We start from the raw sequence: 16608 nt of genomic DNA, 5'->3' as shown, positions 1-16608 counted from the left end.
GCTCCTGCATTATTGGGAAACTGATATTTATCTGTGTTTTGGAAGGTAACAAAAGGTAAGGACATTTCTGTGATTTAAAAAAAAATTTTTTTTAAAGCAAGCCAGGATTTAACCTTTGACCATTTTTATTTTAAGGGTAATTAAGTTTACATACTTTAAATTATTCTTACACTCTGAGAAGCTTTATGCTTTTTGACACACACCACAGGGTCATGTCAGACTTACTAGGAACCACTTACAAGTCTGTGAGGGAGATTTCACAGTTTCCATATTTGGAGTTAAATGTCCTTTAATATTTAAAATGTTATTTTAAGTCTGAATAAAACTTAGGTTCTAATGCTGTGATTAAGCTTCTTGCCTTTTTATTCTGTCTACAGTAGAGATGGAAAAGTATTAAGGTCACTCATAATACCTCTTTTGATAACTTGAAGAAAATAAAGCTACCTTTCAGTCTTCAAAAGGGCAGTTAACTGTGCTTTTGACCTTTCGTAAGTAATCCCACTGAGCTAGTACCTCCTGCCTCCTAGAGGCAGGAGGACAGACTGGGAGGTACACAGCTTGAATGGAAGGTTAGTGTTAGTTAATGCTTGATATAAGTTTACTGCTCTAGGTTAAGCTTAACATATGTAATCCTTCACCCAGCCTATTACTTTTCAGTCCACTGAGAATCACTAAAAAATGTGGAGGCTTTAGCTTCATCTTTGGCTGCTTAGATCCTTTTCTAATATTTTAAGTACCAGCGTGGTCCTGGGTAACCTTAGGCCACACTAACTGATTCGGAAATAAATATGAGTCATTTTTAAGTTATTAAACCAGAGTTAAAAGTTGAAGTACCTACATCTAGGCATCCAATCTTCGCCAATTCTTTTTTTCTTTTTTTTAGTGTAGAGTTTATAGAAGTGGTTAAGTAGGAGATTATATTGCTTTATTTCCCCTAAAATCCTAAAAGAAATCATAAGTTGGAACACATCATATGTTTGAAATATTAACAATCCACAAAGCTCTTTACAGCATAGCTCTGATCGACACTATGAATACCCAAACAACAAAAGGAAAAAGAAGGGTCTAGATTTGAGGTATTAAGGGCTTAAAGTTGGAGGACACCCTAGTATGGAAAACAGACAAAGGTTTGAGAAGGGGGCAGTCCCTGGATTACCTTTGTGTACCTTGTACTAAAGTGAGAGTGAGCTCCCAAGGAGGGACTCCAGCTCCCTGGTGAGAACATCACCTTATGTGACAGGTTTACACCTGCTGTATACTGTATTCTGTAACTCCAAGATTTTTTTTTACACCTTAGTATCGTGAAGGAATTCTTTTTTGTGGCATTAGGTCTCTGGTTTTATAATAGAAATCTTTGAACAAAGAAGGTTTACTCAAAAGCTTTGCTGGAATATATTTCATCTAAATTGAAAGGTTTCTGTAGTTTCTTAACTTTTATAATTAGAATAAAAATTTCTGCTTCTTGGGGAGGGTCCAATCCATGTTTCAGACTTAAAACTTAAAAAAAAAAACAACCTGGCTATTTAATATGTATATTTAAAAGAAAACAATGTATAATTATCTATGTGGAAAAAATGGATTCCTACCTTACAATATACATAAAAATAAACTGCAGATGGAAAATAAAACTTAAAAAATTTTAGAAGAAAATACAGGGCAATATCTTTATGACCTCAGGGTAAGGAAGGGTTTCTTAAATAACATACAAGAAGTACAAATCATAAAGGAAAACTTGGTGATTTTACTACTTTAAAGAAAAAAAACCCCTGTATATTGAAAGACATAAGCAAATGAAAAGACAATCTACATGGTCCAGTCCAGCTACTTTGGAATTATCTTACAGTTGAAGTGTATTCTCTCCAACCCAGCAGTTCTAGCCCTATTCAGATACCCTGGAGAAACTCTTGCACCTCTGAACCAGGACACATGTATAAGGATGTTTATGCATTTTCCTAATGGCAAAAAACTAGAAATAACCCAGTGTCCATCGAAATACAGAGTATTTTAGAGCAGTGAAAATAATTGAACTTAAAGCTACATATGACATCATGGATCAGTTTTAGAAACAAAACATTGAGAAGAGAAATCAAATAGAAGACTGCTTGTAGAATGATACCATTTTTTACAAAGCTTGGAAACAAAACTAAGATCTCAGTTTGAGAGACACAATATGACAAGATTAAATTCCTTTTTAAAAGCAGAGGAATAATAAACATAAAACTCAGCACAGAGGTTAGGAGGAGAGGCAGGAGGATGGACTGAGAGGTATACAGCTTGAATGGTATCAGTGATACATATTTTGGTTCATTTGGACTCAGGAGTATTCATTTTATTATGCTTCATAATTTGGTAATTATACACTTTGGTGTATATAACAAATATTACATCATTTAAAAAATCAAAAAAATGATAAGCCTCAGACTTGGAGAAGATACTTGGCAGTACGTACAATTATAAAGGATTAATGTCCTGAATCAGGATTAAGGCCGTGGATTTATAAAGAATTCCTATGAATTAAAAGAAAAAACATAGTACAACTTACAAAAACAAACAAATGGGCAAAGAATCTGAACAGTAATTCACACACAAAAGACTTGAATGGCAAATTAGCATATGAACATGCAGTCAACCTTGCTAGAAATAAGGGAAATGCAAATTAAAATAGAGAGATCCCATTTCATATTCATCTGATTGGTAAAAATATAAGATTCTGACAAACAAAGCCAAGTGTTGGTGAATGTAGAGCACCAGGGAGCTCATCCCCACTCGGCGTGTTTAAAACGTGTAACCACCTTGGAGGACACCTGGAAGATGTCTGATTAAGTTGAAGATGCTCGTAACGCAAGATCCAGTGATATTACTTGTAGTAGATCCTTTAGAGAAGTTCTCACACCAGTGCCTAGGAGGTGTTACAAGAATGTTTATTCGGTTTGTCGTTTGTTTTGGTGAAACGCTGGCAGCAACACACATGTACGTTTACAGGAGAATGGATAAGAAACATTGTGACATTTTTATAATGGGATAGTGTACAGCAGTGAAATGGGCGAACTAAAGCTACATGAATAAATCTCGAAATCATAACAGAGTAAAAAAAGCAAGCTGTAGCATTGTAGAATAACGCAGTAAGGTATGAGACTCTTTATTAAAAGCTGAAATATACAAAAAGTATTAAGTCATCTACGTGAATATCCATTGAAGCTCAGCACAGCAGCTTCGAGGTAGTTATGACTTCAGAGGTGGGTAGGGATTCTGGCTTTCATTGATTTTGTAGTTTCGTATCTTAAAAAGACAAATGATCTGAGACAAAGGTGGCAGATTATTAACCCCTGTTTAGTATGAGTAATGGATAAAAGGGTGTTGTATTATCTGTGCTTTTTCTTCCTGTATGTTTGTAGTATTTCATAATATTTTAAAAACACAACACAGGTGTAGTTTTTAATTTTAGAAGTTATGTACAATGGAAAGCATTTATATTGGAGCCTTCCATGTGGTAAGCCCTCAAATGCTGAGCACAGGAAGGCTCTGGCCTTCCCCTAGTACTGCAGTCCTGGTGTACGGGAGTGGATTACTTGAATTTAGAAAAACACTCCTTAGCTAAGAACTATTTACATACATTTTTCAGTTTGGTAAGTAAGCATTTATAAACCTTTGACCTGTAGGTTATAACTTCAGTTTTGGATAATAAAGCTTCCCTTAATGATTTTCCAAACGAAAAATATATATACTGCAAAGAAGGATGCTTTGGAGCAAGATGTTTAATTTCCAAATTGGGCTCTTCCACTTGTTCTGAGGCCTTGGGCAAAGCAGTTTTGGGCATGAGTGTTATCTGCAGTTGGGATGATAAGGTCAGTCTTCTTTGCTAAGCTTTGTCATAGGCTCATAAACGTATAAAGGAACAGAGCATGACACGTCCTGGGTGCTCAGTCAGTTACGGGACTAGCTGCTCTGACAGAACCTGTGCCCTAGTGAACTGACATGGCTGTGTTCATTTGGGAAGTGCTCGGGCAAATCGGGCTTGCCATTCAGCTGCCGGGCTGTCCTGCTTATTTCGCTGGTGGTGCTCGTAGCTTTTGGTCTCCAGAACAACTCTGGGCACCTTCCTGCCTGCTGGGCCTCCTGACGTGTGGTGTGTGTTTCAGGCCTTCTCCACGGTAGGCACTCCTGACTACATTGCTCCCGAGGTGTTCATGCAGACCGGGTACAACAAGCTCTGTGACTGGTGGTCGCTCGGCGTGATCATGTATGAGATGCTCATCGGTAAGTTGCACGCTTTCAGGACTTGTTCTGTGCAGCCAGGGGAGTCCTCTGTTGATAGCAGACTCTGTTTCAGTTGGGATGAGCTAAGCTCTTGTACCCCTTGTCTTTTAAAGTGAAGTTTCCTAGGTAGAAAGCTCTGGGCCTTAAAATGGACCCCACAGCTTTCTGGCTCACTGGCGCCCTGTGGTTGCTTGCTGATTGTTTATTGGGTTTTTTTCTACGTATTCATCCTCTCCATCTCACAGCTCTTTTGTTCACTGGCATTTATTAAACATCCATTGTATAGAGAGCCTTAACGGGGCTGTGTCACACACACTCTTGACTTACTTGCTGTCCCCTTTCTCAAAGCCTTCAAAGCGTGGGGCCCTCTAACTTCTCTCCCTCTTATTTGGATGGTGTATCTGTATTTGGGGGGCACATCTATAGGGGTGGCCATATGCCCAAGAGCACTGGAGTTTAAGTCTATCCATGGTGATGCTGAGCGGGCCTGTGTGGATGACGGGTGTGGCATCTGTCTGGCTGTGTTGTCTCGGGAACGTTGGAGGGAGGCCTGTGGAGGCAGATGTGACCTGTGTGCAGGGCAGGCGGAGTAATAGGGTATGTGACTATTTATCCTCTCGCCTGTAGTTCTCAAGGGGAGGCGTGGTGGTCACTTTAAAACCTATGCTTTTTGTTGTCCAGCTTGTTTGGTACATTATCCGTATAAGGATATTCCTAGAATGAAGTTGTTTCTTAATGATTCACCCTTGTATTCTTCTTTGGGCACAGTGGTTCCCGCATCTGCAGCTCTGCTACGTCCCCTTCCTCTCCCAGCTCCGGCTGTTGGCTGGCTCCCTGGTGGTACCGGAAGTACAGCTTCACTTTGGGTTTAGGAGTTTGGGGGAAATGGAAAATTGGTTTGGATGTTTTGAGATGAATGGAAATCCTATCCATGTCATGGAGGGAAGGACATATAGGATCACTAAAATAAACAGAATCATATAAGGAGAATAATCTCAGTCAGATTCAAAGCTCTGGGATATAAAAGCTTCCAAGTCCCTTCCTTTTTTATTTCAGGCTACCCACCTTTCTGTTCTGAGACCCCGCAAGAGACATATAAGAAGGTGATGAACTGGAAAGAAACTCTGACTTTTCCTCCAGAAGTTCCTATTTCTGAGAAAGCCAAGGATCTAATTTTGAGGTATCGGCGAACATTTCCCCTGCCCGCTTCCACCCAGGCTTTTTCACATGAGTGATTTCATTAAATTTTTTTCCCATCATTTCTTGGATCTGCACCCTGCTTCTTCCATTTTTCTTTTTAAAAAGGGGGAAGTTGTTCCTTTTCTTCTTTCAAAGAGACTACCCGGGTATGCTGAAAGGCCTCTCTTTTCCAGATTCTGCTGTGAATGGGAACACAGAATTGGAGCCCCTGGAGTTGAGGAAATCAAATGTAATTCTTTTTTTGAAGGTGTTGACTGGGAACATATCAGGTATATCCATATAAAAGCTTTCAGGATAATTTAAGAAAGTCTGTAGTTTGCCTAGGACTAATTTAGTAGGACTATTACTGGCAAGCCAAGTAAGGGAACAGAGCTTCTTAGAAAGTCAGGGTCTTTTCCCGATTTTCATTCATGGTGAGGATCAGGACGTATGTTGAAGCCAGCAGTTATTTCCACAGTGAAGGGACCATCTAACAAGTGTGTTGGAGTTGCTTTTACTGAGGACATACCACCTTCTCTAGTGTTGGGGCCACCAGCAGGACTGTCCCTTCCCTTATGGTAGAGGCTGTCACTGAGGGGTAGAGAAGGAAGAAGGGTGGGGTGGGGAGGGGAGCAGAGAGAATGAGATTGTGATGGCAAGGGTGGTAGTGGTACCGCCTGCCCTCTCCCAGACTTCCTTACTCAGCATCCGTTGGTTGCTAAACAGAAGATGAAGTTGTCATCTATTTCATAATTATGTTCTGATCTGTGTGTTTGTGATTTTTATTTTTGCCTCTCTCGTGTCCATTTTTAGCCACTCTGCTCTTGGCACTTTTGGTAGAGGAAGGGCAGAGCCCTACACGAGGGGACACAGGTTGCTTCCCTTTTCAGCAGACAGGGGAGGCTGTCAGGGGGAGTGCGCTATCTTTGCGTTTTAACTTCTGATTATTCTTGTCGTCCTAACTGTGAATAATTGTTAGGTAATTTTTCATCGTAATTTTGTTTGGATGTAGTCAGCTAGTGTGGTCGGTCAGTAGTCACAAGCTTTTCAGAGAAAATAAATGCTGCCTGCCCACAGGCAGTCTCCCCATGTAGACCAGGGGTCTTTTTGGAGAGACTTGATTCGTCGTGATCCATATGATTATTAACCCTAGTAATTTCTGGCATGTCTGTCCTTGGCAGAGAGAGACCTGCAGCAATATCTATTGAAATCAAAAGCATTGACGATACCTCAAACTTCGATGAGTTTCCAGAATCTGATATTCTTAAACCAACAGGTAATACTGCCACCACCTCTTGCTGCCATATAAGTGCATTATGACTTCCAAATTGTGGGGTGATGTTTACAAAGCAGGGTAGAGAACACGGAGGGTTCTTCAGGCTCTTTTAAGTATCTTTCCAGTGTTAACCCTGGGCAGCAGTGAGACCTTGTCAAAATGGAAAGTGAATACAAACTCTCATGTGTAGACTGCTCAACTGGGTGGGTAAATCCCAAACATTTGCTCTTTTGTTATTTATTAAATTAAAGCTTAGGTAACCTGAAATGGGAAAATAAAACTTTTTAAATATTGTGGAAAATATGAGGTTCAAAGAACATAGGACATCAAATGTAGACAATTCAGTGTGAAAAATAACTTTTCCCAAATAGAAGCTGTAGTATGTTCTTCAGGATGTCAGGTCTTCAGTTCTGAGCAGAACATCAGGGCAGGGCAGTGAATCAATTCTCACATCTATTTCTTTCCCAGTGGCAACAAGTAATCACCCTGAGAGCGACTACAAGAACAAAGACTGGGTCTTCATCAATTACACGTACAAGCGCTTTGAGGGCCTGACTGCGAGGGGGGCAATACCTTCCTACATGAAAGCAGCAAAATAGTTTCCTTGAAATGGAATTCTAAGTAGAGCAGACTTCCTTGTACAGCATCACGGTTTTTCTTCTCACATGCTCTTTTGAAAGAGCTTCCAAGAAGCTTATGGAACCCACCACTGTGTCATGGTAAACTCTCCTGAAGTGCGATAGTAAGTGGGTTCCCTTTCATAGCGTGTCTGCTGACCTGCAGAGGGGACACAACTCTCTGCTACATCGACCACAAACAGCTGTTCTGCTTCCTTAGAAGCATCATGAGCCAATTTGATTTAAAAAAAAACAAAGAAAAAACTTGAGTTTTCCTAAGTTCATCAGAACAAAGGGGGAAGAAACAGCCATCATCCAACATGACTTAGATTGTAACATATACTTATCGAACATCAGCCAACTCCTGTGATTTGCGTGACATGCTTTCTGCCAAGCCCACCAAGTATTTTTTTGTTTTTCTTTAAAGTTTCAGTTCTTTGAAGCTGTAAAGTTCCAGAGTACTAAGGAAAAAAAGCAATAACTCTTCAGCAGCCAGCCTCCTGGCTGAAGGAAGTGACCCACCCTCCCAGTGGGTGGTGATGGTAGTTTCTCCGCAGACCTCGGCCTCGGGCAAGTGGCTTTGTATAGCCTCCATTCATGGTGCACTTTATTTTTGGTACTAGGATAAAGACCCTCAGTCCATTTTGACTGTCTCCTCCAGCTCATCTGAAATACTCATGCTGCTTTTCTGAATGTTCATGGGAACGGATACCAGGTTGAGCCATTGTTGCTCTTAGAAGGTCCCCAAAGCCACTGGGCCTTGCCAAAGCGTTGTGGACCTCGTGGAAAACCCCACTTAATCCCACTGATGGATGTTGCTGTGGACCAGCAACACCCACAAGTGCTGCCAACAGGAACTTTGTTCTTGGGAAGAGCCCAGGCAGAAGCAGGAGGCCTGGGACCCTCTTGGCTAAGGTGCTGCTCCTGCTCTGTCTCCAGAACCTCCTTGGAAGTGGTTGAAGGAACTGGCCCAGTACAAAGTGCAGAGCCAGCCTTCACATCCTTGGAAAAGTTCACGCCTCAATCTTTGGTGCAACTGTATTTGTATTCGCTTGGTGTTTCTCCTTTCCCAACTTTGACCATTTTGCCTTGGAATCATGATTACAAATTTTTCCTTTGCAGATGCCTTCCCTAGGGGATAGTCCTCTCCACCCTGAAGGGTTACCTGCAGGCTTGGGCTGACCAGGCCTCTCTATTGGAGTGTTCTCCTAAGAGAGAACCTCTGAGTTTCAACACAAAGTGCCTTTTCTTTCACAGCTGCCACCGCCTTTAGAGGACTTTTGCTGCACCAGAAAACTGTGGAGGCTCCGTATTAATGCATTATTACTTTTAAATTTTTCGATAATTCTTACAGCATCATGTGCACTTGTGTAGTGACTTTGCCTGTTGCAGTGTCATGGCCATGCTACAACTGGGAGACTGTTTTATTCCAGTCTTGAGGTTGTTACTATCAGCTAAGAAAGGAAAGTATGTCCCAGCTTGCCATTCAGAAAAGAGAAATGGAATATCAAATTTACAGTAGTGAGTGAGACTACTTTGGGTTTTAAAGTCTTAGAGGAAAAAAAAAAAGTATTAGGGAAATATTAACTCTGGATGAGGGTAATGTTTGCCCCTTAATCTTTGATTCATGGTTTGTTAGTGAAAAGGAAGTCATGTATTTCTTTGCATTACCAAATAGTTGGGGTCTTAACCTCCATGTGTTTTGCAAGAATGTGTGGTAAGCATGGGTAAAGAGAAGTAACAGGAGGGTGGCAGCCTGTGTGTTGGGGAGTGGCAGGGGATAATTTGTTTTAGGGGAAAATGCCCACTTTAACTTTTAAACTTCTGAATAAACTGTGTGAAAACAGTATAAACCTGATGTTTTAAAGGAAATGTGGCCTATAATTCAAAGAGCAAGAGTGCTGGTGGCTTTTTCTAACCCCTTTGTCTGCAGACCAGTGGAACACTGTATTTAGGCCAAGTGCTTTACTGTCTCAGGGACGATGGTACCTGCTTTTTTGCTCCCTGAGAACAAGTCTTCTGAATTGGAGTCCGTGTAGAGAGACTGCCTCTGGTTAGTGGTTCACATGGTTCAGTGTTACAGCACAGGGGGCACTCTTGTAATCAGTGCAGTAAGGCCCAGAGGAGACCTGGTGACAAAAGTGCTGTCAACTGGCAGACCTTTCTACAACTCTTTGTAGCCCAGCCCTGTTTTTTTTTCAGCCTAGGTTTGGCCAGGAATCTCTCACGCTCCCAGGATGGGATTTCTCAGCTCCCTGTGCCCACCAGAGCAGGGTTCTGTCTCTGGATGCTGTGTGCGTGAGGAGTCCCTATTGGGTCCCACTTCTTAGCCCCTTCTCTGGGTCAGGGAAAGGAACCTCAAGAGAGACAAGGAGGAACCAGGGTAGAAAGTGCAGGCCAGACAGAATGTATTCCTTCCAAGTTTCATGGGTTTCAGGAAACATGTTTGGAAGGAACTATGGGCTCAGTGTTGGTCCTATTCGTAGATAACTGTTTCCTAGTCTTAAGGGGAGGTAGAATACAACAGAACTACACTGCATACGTACTAAAAGGAAGCTGAATACTGATGTCATTCAGCCTCTGATTCAGGAGTGCATCCAAATTTTCTTCAGTACCTGTTTCTTTTTAGAATTACTTTCAAAAGTTAAAGGGTAATTCCTTTGGGATTAATATTCAGGCTCTGAATAGCAGATTGCTAATTAACACTCATCTATGTAGCATAATAGGAATCTTCTGCCACTGCCTGCTAGTCTTGAATCATTGCTTTGGAAAGCCTATCTCTCTATTCCTTCCCCTTGTGTGGCACGTTAGTATCAGTTATCCCATGTACAAAACATGCTAGTAGTTTTTATAATCATTCCTCTGGCCACTGGTGTCCTCACTGCCATATCCATTGGCTTCTCTTCAGCCCTCATGTTACATGACCACCTACTGCACTCACACTGCTGACTTAAAAAAAAATCCACTCAAAATGCCTGTGCTCTTCAGAGCAATGCCTCTGCCTTCTTTTCATTCATGTGCTCTCCCCTGTACTGTGGCTTCAGCTGTATTTTTGTGGTGAGATTCTCAAAGTGACCAACCTTCCTAGATCCCTCCGAAGAACTCTAGATCCCACTCTTCCCTTCATAGCCTTTTTTCCTAGCTCATTCTATCCTCTGTCCAAGCCAGGAACTTCTTAATGGCTCCCAGTGGTAAGCATGCACACTTGTGGGGCATGGCCATCCAGCCTACCAGTGCCTCCATCATTCCTTGCTGAACCCGCTGCCGTGGGCTCTTAGCTGACTTTGTCCCGGGTCCTTCCCCTAGATTTTTTTTCTTTTAAATTTCAAGTCTGATCATAGAATTCTCCTGCATAAGACTCTTAAGGCTCCCAATATGATGTAAGGAGACCAAACACCTTTGAGGTATAAGAGTCCTTCTTTACTCTGGCTGCATCTCCACATCCCCCATCCTCTTTCCTGAGAACAAGCAACTATCTCACCTTTGCATCTCTGCTTACATAGTTGAGCTGGCCTGGAACACCTCCTCCCCTGCTGACAGGTCCAAAACAACTAGTATCTGTCCTTCACAAGTTGGCTCCTGTGTCAATTCTAGAATCCTCTTGTGAATTCTCACAGTAAAAGCGGGCCACTCCATAGTTTTGGTGACCTGGACTATTTATAGTTCTGTCTTTTACACATGATCATAAAAGCCCTTTGAAAGGAAGAACTGTGTCCTAGTTAGCATATGTCCCTGTGACCAGGCACTGCTGGCCATGTCTTCAGAGCATGTTCTTAACCTCTGTGCTGATAAAGGCAGGCCAGCTAGGGAGGCCCTGGCTTGCTTAGCACCCCTTGAAGTTGTCAGTATTACCAATAAGCGCGCAGGCCAAGTGACCTGAGGAGACACCTGACTAGAGGACAGCCAATCAGAGACCACTATCTCGTACCTGCTTTTCATCCCTGCCACGCTTCCTCACTTGCTTTAAACCAAAACTAGAATATAGAAGTTTGTGAGTCCTCTTACCTTTCAGATTGACATTTGGCTTTGCAGGGTCCTGTGTAGTTGGAGCTGAGAGTTCAAGGGGTCTTGAAGACAAGTTAACCAGAAACTCAAGAATGCTGACCATGAGGGCTCTGGAACCTGTGAGTTGCAAGAAATTAGCAGGATGCGAAAAGCACACACAGGCTCCAGGCGAGCCCTGCAGCTGCTGCAGGAAAAAAGACGACTTAATTTTAGTATATGTGCTGCTGAAGCGAGCACAGAAGAGACTCTTCTGGGCAGTCTGGGTGCTACTTTCAGTCCTTTTTAATATCTTGACTTCCAATTTTATTTTCTGCTAAAAAAACAACATGGACACAAATGATAATATTTTATTACAGAAAAAGCATCCCAAATATAGGATTTCGTAAACACTGGTAGGTGAACAAGTGCAACTTTAAAAGTAATACAAAGTAAAGAGGCAAAACCTATAAGCATTTTGCCTTTAAGGAAATGTAATGTTCTCCTGCAGAGGTGATCCCACCCAGGGCACGAACGTGGCTCCATCACCCATACAGGCAAGGCATCAGGTTTGCTTTCTGAAGTCATTATGCCCAGTTTAACAATTTCACGATGATGGCAAGAAGTAGCATTGAATAAATTGCTAACACCCCTTGATTCTTAACTTTATGTCGACTATTACTGGATAAAGTCTCCCCATTGTGCTCTGACAATTCAAAGCCTGTGCTGATTGCTTTTACTTACAGAACACCCGCTAGAACACTACTTGCAAATATATCCGTCCCCCCCGGGCTTACTCCACAGTATGTCTATACACCTGCATACATCAGGCACCACGCTGTTCTCTTGGAATTTAGTTCAAAATAATATTGGCTATTGCATATCATGCAGTAAGTCCAGTTACTTTCTAGCTTCCTTACCCTTTTTGCTGTCATTCTTTTAATACCTTTCCCTCCACTGTGGAGAAACTATTAAGTAGTCTCACCAGACACACTTTAACACTCTCCTTGCCTGCTCCCAACTCAATAGCAAATGTTTCCTAATCAACTATATGTGATATGGAGACACAAACTCATTTTCTAAACCTGACATTCAGGTTTATCTTGGCTTGCTGGGATAGATACCTCTGAATAAGATCAAATGGTTTTACCTAGACACTTATGAAAATGTTTCTATATAAACAGCCTGGCTTACTTATTTAGGCACTTAGAAAAAACACCAAACCTGAGTTCCACCTTTATTAGAAACACCTCTTGCCCAGCTGGCCAGTAACTGACTCTGAAGGGAATGACTACAACCCAGCTCTTGTCCCTGTGAGAACTGAGAGGTTCTGCCACTGTGGAATGTCCTGACCTTGGGAACAAAGCAGCTGTGGCTGACAGGAGCCACCAAATTACAGGGATGCTGAGCTCCAGGCTGGGAGGGTGTGGGGTGCAGAAGAAACCTCCCTCTCCACCAGAAGGAACCTGTGCACCCAGCTTCTCCCTCAGTCACCACCACCTGGTGACAGCGGCAGGTTTACCTCCACAGATTTCCAGTTCATGCAAACCCCAAGGGTTGGGGCCGAAAGCAGATCAACCCAGTTCGGGGGGGAAAACACCTTAAGTTCTTTAAAGCCTAAGGAAAATCATTAACAGAACAAAGTGTTAAATGCATGCCATCTTTTCATACCTGGCTTTTTATCTAAGCAAGGACTAATTAGAGTGTTAGCTGAGGCATGTTACATATTAAATGTTAACATATAAGCTGTATAACAAAAATTACACACTTACCATAGACTACATAAAAGTTAACTCAAGTTTCCTTTGTGACGGTGTGGAAGTCAACCGAAAATCAGCATAAAGGAAGCACCATTCAACAAGTATCTGGGCTGGTCAACTACTAGTGGGTGTGAATGTAGTAACGGTAAAGTCAAAGCTAAACCTGACCTCAGATATGAGCCAATTCATTTCACAGAAATAAAACTACCCCTCTGGCTACAAAATAATACTAACCCTAAACTGTAACGCTGGCCCTCAGTCTTACAAATGGATGCCAGTGATAATGAGAATAATTCTGTAGGTGGGGGATAGCTCAGTTTAACCCCTTACTACTACTTTTTCTGAGTAAGTAACAGAGCGTTGATGTCCCCTGTGATGCTGGCCCTGGCCCTCTAAACAGAGAATACACTTCTTAAGAACATTCTTGCTCTTCCAGCCTGGAAAGAGTAGCTATCAACAACCATCTGAATTTGCCTTTGGAGGACTGACTAGGGTAGTCAGAAAGTGGCATCAAGTAGCTCACCCTACAGCATCCTATGGAAATGAAATTAAAAAAAAACCAGTCATGTTCTTATTTTAAAGAACTTGAAGGAAACTATGTGCTGCTTTGTAATCTGTGATGAGTAAATGCTCAGAGTAGGTGACTGGAAGGCCAACCCTCTACCGTTAAATAGAAAATCTCAAGATACTTACATCTGGCTCTAGACTAAATTTAGCTCTGCTGTTAACAGCCATGGGGACATCACGGAAGGTGGTTCAGTACTGGGAGGAGTGGAGAGTGGTCTGGGCTGTCACACATCGTGCACTGTTAACACAGAGCTGACAGAATAAAATTACTAGGCCTAAATTCCCTTCAATGACATTAGTATGGTTTTCTTACCCAGTGTGAGTGGCTGACAGGCTATTTCAAAAATTAAAATATCCCACTATCTAAAAAAACTCCATAGTATGAAAAGAATATACAACAAAAAGTCCTGCATCGGAACAAAGCCTGGGCAGGCGACTTTTCCCTACCCAGATTCACCCTCCATGCCATCCCCCACCCACCAAGCTCTTATTAATCTTTCCACTGAGAAACAGCACTGGTGAGAAAATTTTGCTCCTCTTGGAAGCTTTTAAAAGCCATTATCTAAGGTCTCCTAGTCACAGCAGTGTGCTGCCCTAGGGGAAGACGTATGCTTCGTACCAGATTCTAAACCAGGATAATCCAAGTGGCCTGAGTGGGAGTTTTTCTGTTTCAGTTGTAAATTTCATTCCAAGTGAATAAATCAGTTTGTTTAGGCTCAGAAACCTTGAAGCTAAAAAGGTTTCATAAACATTGTTAAGACATTCCTGTCAAAGAATCTGAGGTTTTGGATTGTTCACTGTAATAATGAAAAACAAAACTGAATTTAAGCTCTTAAGAATTTCCTTTCGGACATTTTGAATGAGAGCCTAGTTCTTCCCAGATGCAATCTGGGCACAGAGGCCACCAGGAATGGCATCTTCATTAACCTCTAATGGGCATCCCATCCATACCTGCTTGTAGAAGATAGAGATTGTCTCCTTTTAAGTTTGGTCCCTTTGCTGCTAAGTAATTTGCCTGGTACAAAACAAAACAAAAGCCAAGAACAGCATGTAAAGGATGGAGACTGCTTTGCTGAGTATGAGGCAACAGGAGTCTTGACTTCCTTTCCTGCTTCTGCAGTTATGCAAAGACTCAGTGAACAGCACCAGACCCAAAATTTTCAAGTTACCAGGGCCTCTGCAAAGCTGGTAGCTTAATTACCAGTGAGTGCTTTTTCGTCTCCTGCCAGAGGCACAGACTTAGTGAAAAGGACACACATTAATTACGGGAGAAAGGGAAAGGACTGGGGAGAAGCATGTCTCCTACTCAGGGTGAGACAAACCATGGGGAGGTCAGCTGTGGGCATCCCAGACAGAAAAGCTCCGCAGAGGGGTGGCCCACAGCTGGCCCTAATCCTGAAAGTCGTTAGAAGCCATCTGAGAAAGTGGGGCATTTAGCCGGTCAAGTTCATCCACTTGAGGTGGGTGGTGCATTAATATCTCTTGGTCCTCCAAGACATCTTCTCCAGCAGCTACCAGATTAGTGAGGGATTTGCTTCGAACACACTGGAAATCCACGTGACGACTCTTTCCTTCTTCCTTTTCCCACGACATCTGGATAAAAGGGCGCTGCACGTAATTGTAGATCACTTCAGACCGGCCACCAGGTCTCCTCTTAATTTTTTCTTTACAGGTAGGATAACCTGAAACAAGGAAAAAGCCATTCTCATTACTCTAGCAAATCGCTCACTCTAGCTTCCATACTCCCTCCTTCCCAAACACATCAACATCGTCCCAAAACTGAAGACGGTACATGATCTACTAGGGAAGTGCCCAGCCTCTGAACATGCCTTCCCAGCCCCGACCACCTAACATTCTTGCTTCCCTCCTGCTCAGGTTAGTAGGTCTTATCCCTAGAAGAGAGTAACAACAATCCCTTCTAATGGAAGGGGGAGAGAAGCCTCTTACTAATTTTGGAAGCGTTTATTTTACTGGCTTCAATACTATAAAATAAAAATCGGTATTGCGGTATGGCTACCAAGGTATGGCTACTCTAGTCCTCTCATTCTGTTGCTTAGAGGGCATCCTGCATGAGAAGTAGTTAAGGATAAGTGGAATGTTTAAGCCTAAAGAAAAAACAGGAATGCTGCCTAAAATATCTGGAAGGCTGTCACATGGAAACAGGAGAAATTATTCAATAGCTGCACAGGCTAGAACCACACAGAAGACAGGAGGAGGAGGCTATCTGTTAGCTCTATGGAAGAATGTCCTCATGGTAGGACAGTTTAATGGGCTGCTCCGGGAAATGGAGTGATCTCTCACTCCATCCCTGCAATTTCCAAAGAGACAAGGGAGGATACAGTAGGAAAAGATTTAATAGATGATCTCAAAAATCTCTTCCAACTTTAGTTTCCAACCTAAGTCAGACACAATGAAGGTCTGGTGGTTCTTTAGGCAGGACTGAGACAGCTAGAGCAGCAAAACGCAAGGGTCAGAGACTCATGGAAGGGAGACCAGAATGGCTTCAGCACTCTGCAAGAATCAGTCTCTGAGACCCTTCCATGGAGACCACAGGCTGGAAGCCACTGCTCAAGATCACTTAGAGCACTTCTGTCAATACATCTAGACATTCCTCGGAGGTATGTAGTGGAATAAATTTAAATTCTGAGTCTCCGGTTATAGTTTTCAGAAGGACCCTTCTAGGTCCCAGAAAGGTCCTCACCAAGACTGTTGGCAGAAAAGCTCTCCCACGTGGGGAGCCCATGAGCCCATTTACCCACCAGTGTCCTTAGCCCTCACTGCTCTGTATCCTGAGGCAGTAAACTGGAACTTAGTCCTGAAGCTGCTTTAAAGCATTTTCAACTAGAAATAAAATGAAAAGGATATGTAAGGGTGAAGAAAAACAAAAACAGGAATCTTCAAACTTGGACAGGAATGTCATCTCCAAGTGGGCCTATTCTCTAGGCCCTTCAAAGCTGGGCTTTAAGGACAT

General features: G+C 42.3%; 2 protein-coding genes across 8 annotated transcripts in view; one reads left to right on the top strand and one right to left on the bottom strand.

Annotated features, from left to right (window-relative positions):
• Positions 1–16608, top strand: part of STK38 (serine/threonine kinase 38) — a 96221-nt gene that overhangs the window by 28849 nt on the left and 50764 nt on the right. For 2 of the 4 annotated variants that reach the window (XM_010949000.3, XM_010948999.3), the window contains exons 10-14: positions 4140–4257; positions 5314–5437; positions 5631–5726; positions 6618–6712; positions 7181–9187. The exons of the other annotated variants lie outside the window; for them this stretch is intronic. In XM_010949000.3, coding sequence (XP_010947302.1) covers positions 4140–4257; positions 5314–5437; positions 5631–5726; positions 6618–6712; positions 7181–7311 — 564 coding nt within the window. In that variant the 3' untranslated portion in view covers positions 7312–9187. Of the gene's footprint in view, positions 1–4139; positions 4258–5313; positions 5438–5630; positions 5727–6617; positions 6713–7180; positions 9188–16608 lie in introns of those variants that run through there. 4 annotated transcript variants of the gene reach the window in all.
• Positions 11666–16608, bottom strand: part of KCTD20 (potassium channel tetramerization domain containing 20) — a 30763-nt gene continuing 25820 nt past the window's right edge. For 3 of the 4 annotated variants that reach the window (XM_074348578.1, XM_074348577.1, XM_010949008.3), the window contains one exon: positions 11666–15319. In XM_074348578.1, the coding sequence (XP_074204679.1) occupies positions 15027–15319 (293 nt within the window). In that variant the 3' untranslated portion in view covers positions 11666–15026. The remainder of the gene's footprint in view (positions 15320–16608) is intronic. The other variant, XR_012501109.1, reaches the window with a different exon arrangement.

Source organism: Camelus bactrianus, chromosome 20, assembly GCF_048773025.1.
Source record: "Camelus bactrianus isolate YW-2024 breed Bactrian camel chromosome 20, ASM4877302v1, whole genome shotgun sequence".
In the NCBI taxonomy this organism is placed as follows: Eukaryota; Metazoa; Chordata; class Mammalia; order Artiodactyla; family Camelidae; genus Camelus; species Camelus bactrianus.
Note: the sequence above shows the minus strand (reverse complement) of the source record. Positions and strands in the feature narration are given on the sequence as shown.